The following is a 12,133-nucleotide window of genomic DNA, read 5'->3' on the forward strand; positions in this document are numbered from 1 at the left end:
CAAATGACAGTGACCTGCCACATTCCTAGGTAGACTCTTTCTAACCAACATTACACAGATCAAAACTCTGAGCTTCTCTCATCAGTCAGATAAGAAATCAGATGCTACAGAAGTTAAGTAGTTCAAAACAACTCTGGTGAAGGTAAAGAGAGTCTTTAGATCCCCCTGACTATACAAGACATACAAGTTTTTATAGAACTGAACTTAAGAAACTTAACATAAGAAACACCAAATTGGGCTCCCAAATGACTTACTTTCTCCTGAAAGTAGTTTGCTGATAAGTTATAAATTTCCACAGTGCCATCTGTTCTTGAAACAGCCAATCTGTTTGATTGGTTATTGTAAGCCACACAGCGGATCCCTGATGGAACATAATTAAAGAAACGAACTCGATGGACTTTAAATTCACCCATTCCTAGAGGAAGAAAAAAAGAGTCACTGTTAAATGTTAACTGCAGTATGTCATGTGTATTGTTCCTTATTATCACTGTTCTAGATGGAAGGCTCCAACTCTCTCTCACTGAGGTCCATTTCTAAGTATCTGATTAGTGGTATTTTCATGTCCCACACGAGAATTTAACAATCTCAAGAAGCTCAAGATTCTTCTGCAAAAAATTTAAAAGATCAACACATAGAGCATTACCTAGACTTCTAACAATCCTGACAAACTGCCTGAAGGAAGTAGCCTGGGAAAGGGGGGTGAGAATCTAAAACTTGATCTTAGACAAAAGTTACTGAATATAAACTCATTCTCTAATGGTAGTGCATATTTGAATGAAGACACATGGAGTTGACTAGTTGTATTCCAGGCAGAACTAAGGTCCTCCTTTCTATTTTGTGTGACATTTCTTAGAGGGTAAAGAAAAGGGTAAACATCACGACCACTCTTAAGCAGCAAGAAATGCTGACAGCCTAAATCGGTCTCTCAAAGTCAGGTCTGCAGAACTCCTGCATCAAAATTACCTCGAAAAATGGTTTTTAAAAATGCAGGATTCCGGGTCCTACTCCATAGCTCCAGAATTCCAATCTCTTGGGAGTGAGGGAGAGACACTAGGAATCTGCACTTTAGCAAGCACTTCTCCCTAACTCTACTGCTAAGTTTGCAAATCACAGACTCAAACTATGGTAGTGTTGGTGGGGCCAGTGGGGCCAGTAGAACCGAGAGCTCCGCAAGGAGGGACAGGACTTGTTGTGATATCTGTCAACTACCCCGCCCACCCCACGCTCGCCGCCAATATACGCACTCGGCAAGGGTCAGGGTCGGGGCCGGGTCTCATTCACCCCTCGCTGGTCTCCCGGTAAGGTTAGGAACCTGCGAGCAGAACAGGTGCGTTCGGCCCGGTCCGGCTAAGAGGGCGTCTAAAGCGCGCGCGAGGTCTTTGCCGCCCCGTCCCTGTCGGGGTACCTAAGGCGTAGCCCCCACCTGGCCACGGCAAAAGGAAACCGACGAGCTCCACCCGGCCTCGACGCCCTCGAACCTTCTCTTCCACAACCGCTTCCTACACCCCTTCCCCAACTCACCCGAAGACCGGCGTTCGCCTCTCTCCGCCCCGGCCCCACGTGCGCGCGCGTTCGCGTGCTCTGCCCCGGAAGTGCTCGCGGCGCAAGGCCGGAAGTGCGCAGGCAGTGCTCGCGGCGGCGGCGACGGCGGCGGGAGGTTCGGTTGTCGCCCGTTGGCCGCGCGGCGCCGCGCTCGGCGGCCGCCATTGCAGGTCAGGCCGCGGGCGGGGAGCGCGGGAGGCCGCGGGGAGCGAGGGCTGAGCTGGGGCTGGGGGCGAGGGTACGAGGGAGCGGCAAGCTAGGGAGCTGGGGCCGGGCGGGGCGCGCGGCTCGCGGAGAAGAATGGCGAGCCGAGGGGCGGGGAGCGGCGGGCGGGGGAGGGGAGGCCGGGAAGGGGGAGGGGAACGGGGAGGGCGGCGCAGAGGTGGGGGCGAACCAGGGAGGTTCTGGGGGTAGGAAGGCCTGGAATTGTCGGGGGAGGGAGCAGTGTGAAGACGGAGGGCGGAGGGAAAGAGAGTGAGCGGGGCGGAGCGGAGAAAGGCCGAAAGGGTGGCCGAGCGCGGGCGGAGGACGGAGAAGGGGGCGGCGCGGGCCGGATCCTGGAGGTATGTGCGGAAAGGGGCTCTTCCTCCGGTGGGGAGGGAGCCCAGCACGCGAGGTTTGCGGGAGCGGGGTAGAACTGGAACCTAAGAAGTAGCGGGAATATCAGGAAGGGGGGGGGTGCGCGGTGTAGGATTGTGAGGTTTGGGGGGACATTTTAAAGGGGAGGGAGGCTGCTGAGAGGTAATTTTGGAAGATGGTTGGAAAGGACAGTGAAGAGTGACCCAGGTCCTTTTATGGGCGGAGTGAGACGAGAGAAGGATGGGGTGGGGTCCTAGAGAAATGAACAAAGTACTTCAGAATTTAGGGGGGGGACTGGGAACTATTTGGAGAATGAGGGTGGTAGAGGAAGAACGTTTAAAGAGTAATTCTTGGGAGGAGGGCGAACAGTTTGGAAGAGCTCTCCAGTGTGTGGAGAGTATAGAGGAAGGTAGTTAGAGAATAGTTGCGTTGGGAGGTAGGAGAAAGGGTTAAACAGCTTGGTAAGAGGTCCCAGCGAGAGTCTTGGGGGTAATTTGGAGGGGTTTGGGAAGAGAGGGAAATCGGATTGAGACGTCCCAGAACGTGGGCGGGACTGGAAATAGGAAGTGCTTGTAGCTCAAACTGAAGGGATGGGAGGGGGCCAGCGGAGAGGGTGGAGAAGTTGGACGCTGGTGGGAAGAGAATCCTGGATAGAGGGAGACCTCCAGCCGGGCTAGAAAGGTAGGGGCTTTGGGGAAGATAAGGGTGTCATAGTAGTAAGAGAGGAGGAAGGATTGAGATGGGGCTGCAGAGTAGCTGAAGATGGAGAAAACTGGAGTAACTGAGATCGACTGAAGCCATCTTTTCCACCCATTGTCTACAAATGCCAGTAATTGATTCCCTCCATCACGGGAATCCTAAAATGTGATGGGAAAGTACCACGTGTATGCATAGTATCCACACACGGTTTTGAACACACTCTTCACTAATGAAAAGTTTGGAAGCATTCAGTTCCATCTACCCTCAATAGCCCCTTTTTGAAGGGGAGGCAAGATTCTCATTTAGAAACAGGATTTTAGCACTTGATGCTATAAGCCTGTCGAGACAAGATCCCATTTGAAACTTAGACCATCCCCTTCAGTCACAAAACCACAATAACACTTAATAAAAATAATCTGTATTCATTTGTATGTAAACTTTCTTGGCTTGTTCATTTGGTGGAAAGGCACAGAAATAGTCATCCTGTTTAGAGAAAACCTTCCAGAACTTAATCCCAGAAACAATTTGGTGGACCCCGACTGCCATATTTGAATTGTTCTTCCATTATATAAACCTGATTTTATTCCGGTGACCTGCTGCTTCTATAGAATGTTTTACTCCACTATGGACAAAATAATCATACGGTGTAGTATTAAGGCATGCTGTTGGACACGCACTAAGAAAAAGCCATGTTCTTCCAGGTAACGAATGGCTTGATCATAAAGGCTTACCATGTGTTAGGCACTGTGCTGAGGACTTCACATAACCTCATTTAATTTAAACAACAGCCCTTTGAAATAGGGTTTTTTAAATGGTTTATTGGAGGTGAACTGAAACTCGTTAAATTACCCCCGTCACACATAAGATAAGTGGCATAATCACAGAATCCAGATCTGATAACTTGAGTTCTCCCTGTATCCCTAAACTCAAAGAGTAGTCCCTAATACCAAATAAGAGCTCAATGCTAACTGTTGGCTTAGCAATCAATCGTGAATATTTTGTGTCCTGTATTTTTAAAGGAAAACTTACAAGAAAGGTTCTAAATAAAACAGTTTAAAACATTTAGCTTTATTTGTAGTTAAAGCCCCTTGTTTCAGTAAAAGCTATATGTTCTATTTAATTGGATACATAACACTTCTGCCACATTTTATTTGGGGGTAGTTACTATTATGAAGGTCATTGCTCATGCTATTCTCTATAAGACAGTAATCTTTTAATTTAACATTTAAGAATTCAGAAACTGAAGGATAAGATACATTTAGTCAAATTAAAATGAAGCAGTGACAAAGAATGTCCTCTAATCAATTGGATACAATAAGAAACAGGCTTATTGTTCATTTTTAACTGCCTGCCCCACAGATGTAATAGCTACTCTAGTGGCAAGATACAGATCTACATAGGTTACTAACTTGCCATTTGGTGGGCAATGCTATGAGAAAGGCTAGTATTTGCCAAGCAACCAGAAGTTCTCATAGGTACTGTATACCTACCTACTTTGGCCCCTAGAACAGTTGCCTAGAGTAGTAATCTCAAGGAGCAAGAAAAGAAATAATAAGATTCAGGTGACAAATTTTAAGGTGGTAAAACATAATTTTTTAAATTTGACAATACAGATGTACTGTTGGGAAGGGGCTGTGATAAAACTAAGAGGCCATTTTGTGGAGGGGTTAGGGTTCACATCCCAGCTCTACCTCTTAACTAGCTTTGTGACTAGTTACTTATAGCTTTTCCAAGCCTGATTTTCTTATCTGTAAAATAGAAGTGATACTGCCTACCTAATAGGATTGTTTTCATTTCAGAACCAAAAGAATCTAGATAAATGTTTTAAAAAGTTTAGCTATGTGAGAAATGAAGCCTTTTGTATTGTAAAAATAATGCTTTGCCTGGACTTTTTTCTTAGAAATTGTGGTGGCACTTTGATATTTCAGGTTTTGAATAATTTTAACAGCAACTAACTTCAAAATAGAAATAGTCAAATGATAAGGTGTATCCCAGATTGTTCTGAGTCTAGTCAAACCTTTTGAGTTTCAATTAGGGTTCCAATTTTGGATCTGGAGTGGTTCTGAGAATGCCAGTTCCTTTGCTGCTCTGTGGTTTGTTCAGGGGTCCCAAAGTCATCTGGAACATTTTCCTGAGAAGCAACAGTGTCTTAACTTGACCCAGGCTCTGCAGACTAACTCCATGTCTTAAAATTGGGGATGATCTGGGGTAAGCTTAGTTAGACAAGTGACATTTATAGAAATTTTGAAGCCTCTGCCCCAGGCTTTTTTTTTCTTTAATAGGGAAAAATTAGAAATGTACAAAAAAAAGTTTCCCTTATGGAGCTAAAGTCACTTGAATAAGGAATATAGAATGTATTTAGCTTTCGCGAAGGCCCAGAAAAATTGAGTAGGAAACATCTCCCCCTTTTATGAGGTAGGGGTGGGGGTGAAAATAATTCATTGCAGGGGAAAGAGGTTTGGTGTTTTTATCCATAGCTTCCCATCTCTCCACGCTAGTTGTGGCCTTTAATATATAATGAATTTGAACATCCTTTTGAAAAGTGATATCACTGAACTTTTTCTATGGCTCTACAGTTATATTGTCAACTTGGAATTATTCTTAACCAAAGACAAATTAGTCCTAGCCAAATCTGAGATTAAACTCAAGGCTCTTTAAAGAAATAGGTGCTGGGGGAGCTCTACCATTAACTCCTTTTAGTTTCATGATTTGATAACATTCATCAAACTGCCTTCACATGTGGCTTTTGATAAAGCCGCAGTTTCCACACAAGCAATATCTTAGAATAAACATGTAGAGATTGCTCTAGTTGTTTTTAAATGTAGATGGAATGAGTTGAGACTGAAGACTTAGAAATCTTGTTTTACAGAAAATTTATTGTAATGTTATATTTGTTGTTGTTAATAGGATTTGATTCGTATTATACTTCTTTGTTTTCTGGCAGACTCTGGCTACTTACTCTCAAGGGGGTGAGGACAGATTGGGCTGTGCTGCATGTTCTCATATCTTTTTTAGTCAGCTCCACAGTAAATGAAATACGTATTTTCTGTTAATTCCATCAGATGTGTTCTTAGTGAAGTATTCAGGTATACCTACCTACTTTGGCTCTTATCAAATTAAAAAACTTGGTAAAGGAATGCCTTCCCCTACATTTTTTACTAACTTGGTATATAGACCCTCTTGTACCTAAATGTAGCCAGGGCAGTCCTAAGAGCTAGTCTTATAAGCTGGGCGTGAACTTCATTTGTATTCACATCTGCAGCATCCCACGTCTAGCACAAGTTTTTACCAGCCTGACTGGGAACAACACTAGAATGGCAAGGCTGTAGGCCACAGAATTCTTATTTTTAGGAGCATTGCTAGATGTCTGCCAGCATCAGTAGATGTACTCAGGCAGGTGTGTGTGCTCATCAAAGCAGCAACTACCAGGCATCTGTTTTCCTTTGCCCACTCAGGCCACTATTCTGAATTCCTGTTCTAAGAGGAGATTGTACAGGAAAATATTTCTGCATCCTCTTTTCCTAAACAGTCCACACGTTCCCATCTCAAACGTGGTCAAAGGCCTTAAAGATTGATCATCTTCCCTACCATGATAATTCTAGAACATGTATATGTTTGAATGTTATTGTTCCTCTGAAACCACCTATGTTTTATTATAACATACCCCATCAAGGAGATTATACTGCGTCATCAGTCCATTAAAAGCTTGTTTACAAGAACCCCTTTTTAATCTATATGCATTTCTTAACCTTTAGAAACTTAATGAGTTCACTTTCTAGTAATCGAGCCTTTTTTGATTCATGGCTAAAGTATACCTACTATTTTCTAAATTATAGTCAAAATTATATTGCGGAAATATTTATTCCATCCTCTATTAGCTATTCATCTGAATAAAACTTAAAATCTCTAAGGCATTTTTTGCATGTGTTGTATTCAGTCTTCACAATAGTTTAATCAGTCAGATAATCTAGGTGTTAGCTCTCATAGTCATTAAGTGACGTGTATGGTGATGGTTACAGTAATTACAGGCTGGAACCTGAATTTAAGCCTTCCAATTTTAAATTGTTACCCTTTCTCCTTCAGTTGATCTTAGAAGAATTTTTAAAGTGCTTTTAGTGATTCTTTTGATAGTAGTGGTGGGGCCTTCTTATCTGTCAGAAGACCTTTGCCCTCCTGAACTAGTATGTATTACTGTTCTTAAATGTGGCCACACTGGTGGTGCTGCTTCCGAAGGTCTGGCTTATTCATGGATGCCCTCTTGATTCTCTGTGGGCCTTTTGATCAGCTCTTGTGTGTCATGCGGTACCTGCCTGATGCCTTGATGCCTTTCCATTGTCACTGGCACTTGGATTTCTCCTTTGGGAGGACAGAATTGGTAGGCATTACGAGTGTAGATAAAGTCAGATAGCCTAGGTTCTTAGGCTGTCTCTTCCACATATTAGCTGTGTGTGTTCCACATACAAGCAAGTGTATCTCTCAGTAGCTTTATCTACAAAATAGTGAAAAGTACTGTCCCAGAGTTGTCACAGTAATTGAGATACCACCCATATATGTACACAGCATCTGATTCATAGTAAAAATTCAATAACTATTAGCTACCATTTATATTTGAGTTTGAAGTCCAGTGTATTGACCAACCTCATGTTCCCAGTGGTTTTGGTGCTTGAGAGTAGAGATTCTGCTGTCCTATAAGGCTCCTGGCAATATGCTTTCCCTGGAAATCCCAAATGAAGATTAACAGATCAGTAAAGAAACAAGTTTAACTTTTTAATCAAGTATATTTGCTAAGCTTGAGCACAGTTATACCTGTTAAGTTGCAGTACTACAGTTGGTAAACACTGGGCTGATAACCTTCCACTAAGCTCCATCTATTCATTGGAAAGACATACAGATTCTATAGTTCAGATTCCACATCTCCTTAAACTCTGGTGAATCTATCCTTCCCAGAAAAGACAAGTACAAGTGAAGCCAGTTTCAGGCAAAAATGTCCCATTTTAACCAATCTTGTAGAGTACCATAAACTTGCCACCAGGTGGTGCTGTTGTATAAAAATGAAAGTTAAGAGAGGTATTTTAGTGTTTTAAGTCAGAGGCCCCAACCTTTGGCACCAAAGACTGGTGCTCCTATGAGAATCTAATGCCTGATGATCTGAGGTGGAGCTGAGGGCAGTGATGCTAGAGCCGGGGAGCTCACTCACTCACCCATTCACCTCCGTTGTGCAGCCTGGTTCCTAACAGACCACGGGCTAGTAGTACCAGTCTGTGTTTGGGGACCCATGATCTAAGTGAAAGATGGTTAAAACATTTGATGAGAGTTATGTCAGAAATCAGTTTACCATTCACTAAAATTGTCTGAAGGACTTTTCAGTTCTCTTGGCTTTTAAAGGGGGTCTTTTGAACCTCGAAATATCAGATAACCATAGTGGTAGACATGGTTTATATCATTACCAAAAAAAAGTAAAATCTCAAAATTCCTTAGTTTTCTTAGATATATGTGGATTGGAAAATAGAATAATACCTTTAGGAAAGGTGTACAGTGTCGGGTTCAAATCCTGGTTCTTTGACTAGTAGCCATGTGACCTTGAACCCAGCTGTGGTGCCTGTTAACTGTTCACACTGTATGTGGTTGAACTTTGGTAATCTTAAGCTCTTACATATACATGTTTTTTAAAAGCTTACATTTTGTAGATTTATTAAGAGGAATGAAATAAAATATCTAAAGCACTTAGAAAAGTGCCTAGCACACAGTAAGTGGTAAATATTAACTGTCATTATTATCCTAAATCTTTTTTTTTTTCCTCTACAGCTTATTATCAGTTGCTTTTTAAAGACGGAAGGCTCATGGTACAAATCGTTGTTTCCAGGTGAGTAAATTTTGAGACTTTTATTTAGCTTGAATGATTAGGGCTATATAGGTTTGATATTTTCTTGGAAGAAACAGGGTCCTCAGATGAATCTTGCATAAATCCTTGCATTTCAATCTCTAGTTCAGTGCCTAGCACTGCCCAATTTCCCAAGAACGTATGCTCAACAGAGAGTTCCTTTGGGCCTTGAATGGTGGTGTAGGACACTATTCAGCCTTCACCCCTCAAAAATATTGTAACCGCCAGCCCTTTGCTTGCAGTGCTGGGGCTGGAGGCCTGGCAGAATGGGTGCTGATGGAGCTACAGGGGGAGATCGAGGCTCGCTACAGCACTGGATTAGCTGGAAACCTCCTGGGAGACCTACATTACACCACTGAGGTGAGGGGGCTTTTCTTTCCCTGCCTAATGCCTCAGGAAAGCAAGCTACACCAAGGTGGTGCTCCCAGGACTCAGTGAGGACTGCCCTCAGGTTTGTTATTCAAGGTCTAGCTAATCTGCTGAGCTACCTGCTTGTTCTCCCCCCACCTCTGTAGTAGCAGGGAAATTTAGCTTTGGGGAATCTCAAAAGGTCACAGTTTGAATAGTGAAAATTCTCTTACCTGGGCAAAAAAGGACATGAGGGTGGGTTGTCCACTGTGGCTGCTCAGCAGTGGTAGAGCCAGACCAGGGAGTGCAGGTGCCAGCATTGCCTGCCAAAAGCATCTCTAGGAAGCACCTGAGTGTTATGACCTTGCCTTGAACCTCAGGCATCTTGTTCTTGTTCTGCCAAAGGGAATCCCTGTTCTGATCGTGGGGCATCATATCCTGTATGGGAAAATCATCCACCTGGAGAAACCTTTTGCTGTCCTTGTCAAACATACTCCTGGGGAGCAGGATTGTGATGAGCTTGGCTGCGAGACTGGCACCCGGTACTTGGTGACAGCACTCATCAAAAAGAAGATCCTTTTCAAAACTCGCCCCAAGCCCATTATTACCAACGTCCCCAAGAAAGTATGAAAGAACCCCGGATTTTCCCTAGAGAGCGGCCGACTCCTTGGACTCGTGCTCCACTGCCACCTCGAGGACGACTCGACAGTTCCCTGGGACCACAGGGCGGGGGTCCTGTTCTAAATACAGGCCACCCACTGGGCATGAACTCAGATTCCTTCCTTATGGCAGCCGGTTCTCTTGGTGGAAATCTGGCCCCATTTCCAAGGAACCCATCTCCTTTTCCAACTTCATTAGGCTCATTGGCTTCGAACCCAGCACCTTTCCCTGCTGGAGCTCGTGACCCACCCATGGCTTCTTTTCCAAGGGGGATGAATCCCACTGGCACAGGTGCGGTTTCTTTTCCGAGGCCAAGTGGTCTCTTGGGCCCAGGCCCAGGCCCAGCTCTAAACCCTAGAGCAGGGGCTCTTCCAGGCCCAGGGCCTCTGTCTAACCCAAGGGTGGGTCTCCCAGGGCCAGGTCCTATATCCAACTCAAGGGCAGGTGGTCTCCTGGGAACGGGTCCTGACTCCAGAAGTGGTGGCCCCATGGGCCCTGGATCTGGACCCAATCTGAGAGCAGGTGTCCTGTTGACTTCTGGGAATGGTCCTCCCAATACTAGACCAGTAGGCCTGGGCCCCGGACCAAGTCCCAATATGAGATCAGGCTTTGTAGGTACAAACCCTGCCCCAAGGTCAGGTATATTTCCAGGCCCCACCCTTGGGCCCAACCCAAGGGCAGGTGGCCTGGGACCAAGCCTTGGGCCTAACCCAAGGGCAGGTGGCCTGGGCCCAGGCCCTAATCTGGACACCAGAGCAGGTGGCCTCTTAGGCACAGGATCTGGTCTTAACTTGAGAATGGGTGGACCTCAAGGCTTAGATCTTGCCCCCATTCTAAGAGCAGCAGGTCTTTTGGGAGCAAATTCAGCTTCTTTCTCACAGGCCTCTGGAAACATGGGCACAAGCCCATCTTCAATGGCAAGAATACCTGGCCCGATAGGCCCAAACTCGGGTCCTGGCACTCGGGGAATTGGCCTCCCAGGGCCAAATCCATCTCCCATGTCAAGGGCTCCTGGCCCCATAGGCCCTAATTCAGCTCATTTTTCAAGGCCAGCTGGCCCCATGGGGGTGAATACTAATCCCTTTCCAAGGGGCACAGGTTCAGGGGGCCTGAACCCAGCTGCCTTCTCTCAGTCTTCTGGCACATTGGCTTCAAACCCAGCTACCTTCCAGAGGTCTGCTGGCCTTCAGGGCTCAAATCCAGCAATTTTCCCAAGAGCCTCTGGACCACTAGGACCCAACCCAGCTAACTTCCCAAGGGCCACTGGCTTACAGGGTCCAAGCCCAGCTACCTTCCCAAGGTCTACTGGCCCATTAGGCCCTGGTCAGGTTACTTTCCCCAGGTCAGCTCCTGGGCCCCTGGGCTCTTCTCCAGCAGGCCCTGTGGGTATCAACCCAGCTTCTTTTGCAAGGCCTACTGGGAACCTGGGTCTAAACCCGGCTTCCTTTCCAAGGATGAATGGCCCTGTAGGCAAGACTTTGGTCCCATTTCCAAGAGTAGGGAGTCTCCCTGGCACAAACCCAGCTGCTTTTCCCAGACCAGGGGGTCCAATGGCTGCAATGTACCCAAATGGAATGTTACCCCCTTAAACAGCATTTTCTCTCCAGGACCACCTTGGTTTCCAGGCATCGTGGTTCTGGCAACGGCTCTGTTTTAGATAAAAGCGTAGTTATGGAGCTACAGTCTGAAGTACATAGCTGGGGCTCAAGTTCAAATGAGCCATTTTTTCCTCTGCTTCTTTCTTGATTGAAGGTGAAATGTTATTTGTGGGACGTGGACTTTGGCAGGTGGGGATGATCCTGGCCTTGAAAGAAAGGATCTCCAGCCTTCCAGAAGCCTGCTGTGCTTGTCCCACAGCTCTCTGCCCTTTGTTTCTTACTAGTTTCTTGAATTGTTCTTGTGGACTTTTCCTCAGGGATACATTGGCCTGCAGGTCCCAGTTCATATGTAGTCCCCTGCTCACCACTGGAGAATCAGCTCACTGCTCTCTAGAAATGTTACATTGGTGAATGGACCATGCTTCAGCAGCTCGACCCTGGGCAGCTTGGACCTGGTCATCCTCTACTGCCATACCTTTCCCTGGGGGCTTGAACACAGAACAGGGAGGTGGGTAACCACTTCAGAGACCCACCAAATACAGTTTTTGCTTGACTGACTGGTCCTGCAGCTTCCTTCTCCAGGACTCAGAGGAGGCCAGAATCACAGCTCTACTGCTCATCCAACTCCCTCTCCACTGATTCTCCCAATCAAAGAACCTCAAAATTTAAACTGATGTGGATGGGAATTGGGGTGGGGGGGTGGGGGGAATAAAGGGGAGAAATCACTGTGCTTTGTTCAGCCTGATGTGAAAGGATGGTGGTGTTTTTCCTGCATTGTATCTTTTCTTACTGTTTCTTTAATAAATGGGATGAGACAGCTGCTGAT

The 12,133-nt window shown here is 45.6% G+C and overlaps 3 protein-coding genes across 4 annotated transcripts in view; 2 read left to right on the forward strand and 1 right to left on the reverse strand.

Annotated features, from left to right (window-relative positions):
- Positions 1 to 1,636, reverse strand: part of UTP4 (UTP4 small subunit processome component) — a 25,250-nt gene extending 23,614 nt beyond the window's left edge. Inside the window, exons 1-3 of one of the 2 annotated variants that reach the window (XM_016164677.2) lie at positions 1,522 to 1,580; positions 1,245 to 1,312; positions 255 to 415 (exon numbers count right to left, since the gene is read on the reverse strand). In XM_016164677.2, the coding sequence (XP_016020163.2) occupies positions 255 to 413 (159 nt within the window). In that variant the 5' untranslated portion in view covers positions 414 to 415; positions 1,245 to 1,312; positions 1,522 to 1,580. Of the gene's footprint in view, positions 1 to 254; positions 416 to 1,244; positions 1,313 to 1,521 lie in introns of both variants that reach the window. The other variant, XM_016164667.2, reaches the window with a different exon arrangement.
- Positions 1,593 to 12,127, forward strand: CHTF8 (chromosome transmission fidelity factor 8). The gene is made up of 4 exons (XM_016164755.2): positions 1,593 to 1,712; positions 8,626 to 8,683; positions 8,944 to 9,061; positions 9,455 to 12,127. The coding sequence occupies exons 2-4, from the start codon at positions 8,661 to 8,663 to the stop codon at positions 9,677 to 9,679; spliced, it is 366 nt and encodes a 121-aa protein (XP_016020241.1). The 5' UTR covers positions 1,593 to 1,712; positions 8,626 to 8,660; the 3' UTR covers positions 9,680 to 12,127.
- On the forward strand, positions 9,651 to 12,127 carry DERPC (DERPC proline and glycine rich nuclear protein). Its single transcript, XM_036231440.1, has one exon. It carries the CDS (start codon positions 9,676 to 9,678, stop codon positions 11,296 to 11,298), a length of 1,623 nt encoding a protein of 540 aa, XP_036087333.1. The 5' UTR covers positions 9,651 to 9,675; the 3' UTR covers positions 11,299 to 12,127.
- Positions 12,128 to 12,133: the final 6 nt, after the last annotated feature.

This window comes from Rousettus aegyptiacus, unplaced genomic scaffold (genome assembly GCF_014176215.1).
Source record: "Rousettus aegyptiacus isolate mRouAeg1 unplaced genomic scaffold, mRouAeg1.p scaffold_m13_p_14, whole genome shotgun sequence".
Classification (NCBI taxonomy): Eukaryota; Metazoa; Chordata; class Mammalia; order Chiroptera; family Pteropodidae; genus Rousettus; species Rousettus aegyptiacus.

Coding starts and splice junctions, on each gene's coding strand:
- CHTF8 (XM_016164755.2), top strand. CDS start 8,661: ATGGTACAAATCGTTGTTTCCAG. Junction 8,684..8,943: donor GTACAAATCGTTGTTTCCAG/GTGAGTAAATTT, acceptor CTTTGCTTGCAG/TGCTGGGGCTGGAGGCCTGG. Junction 9,062..9,454: donor ACCTACATTACACCACTGAG/GTGAGGGGGCTT, acceptor GTTCTGCCAAAG/GGAATCCCTGTTCTGATCGT.
- DERPC (XM_036231440.1), top strand. CDS start 9,676: ATGAAAGAACCCCGGATTTTCCCTAGAGAGCGGCCGACTCCTTGGACT.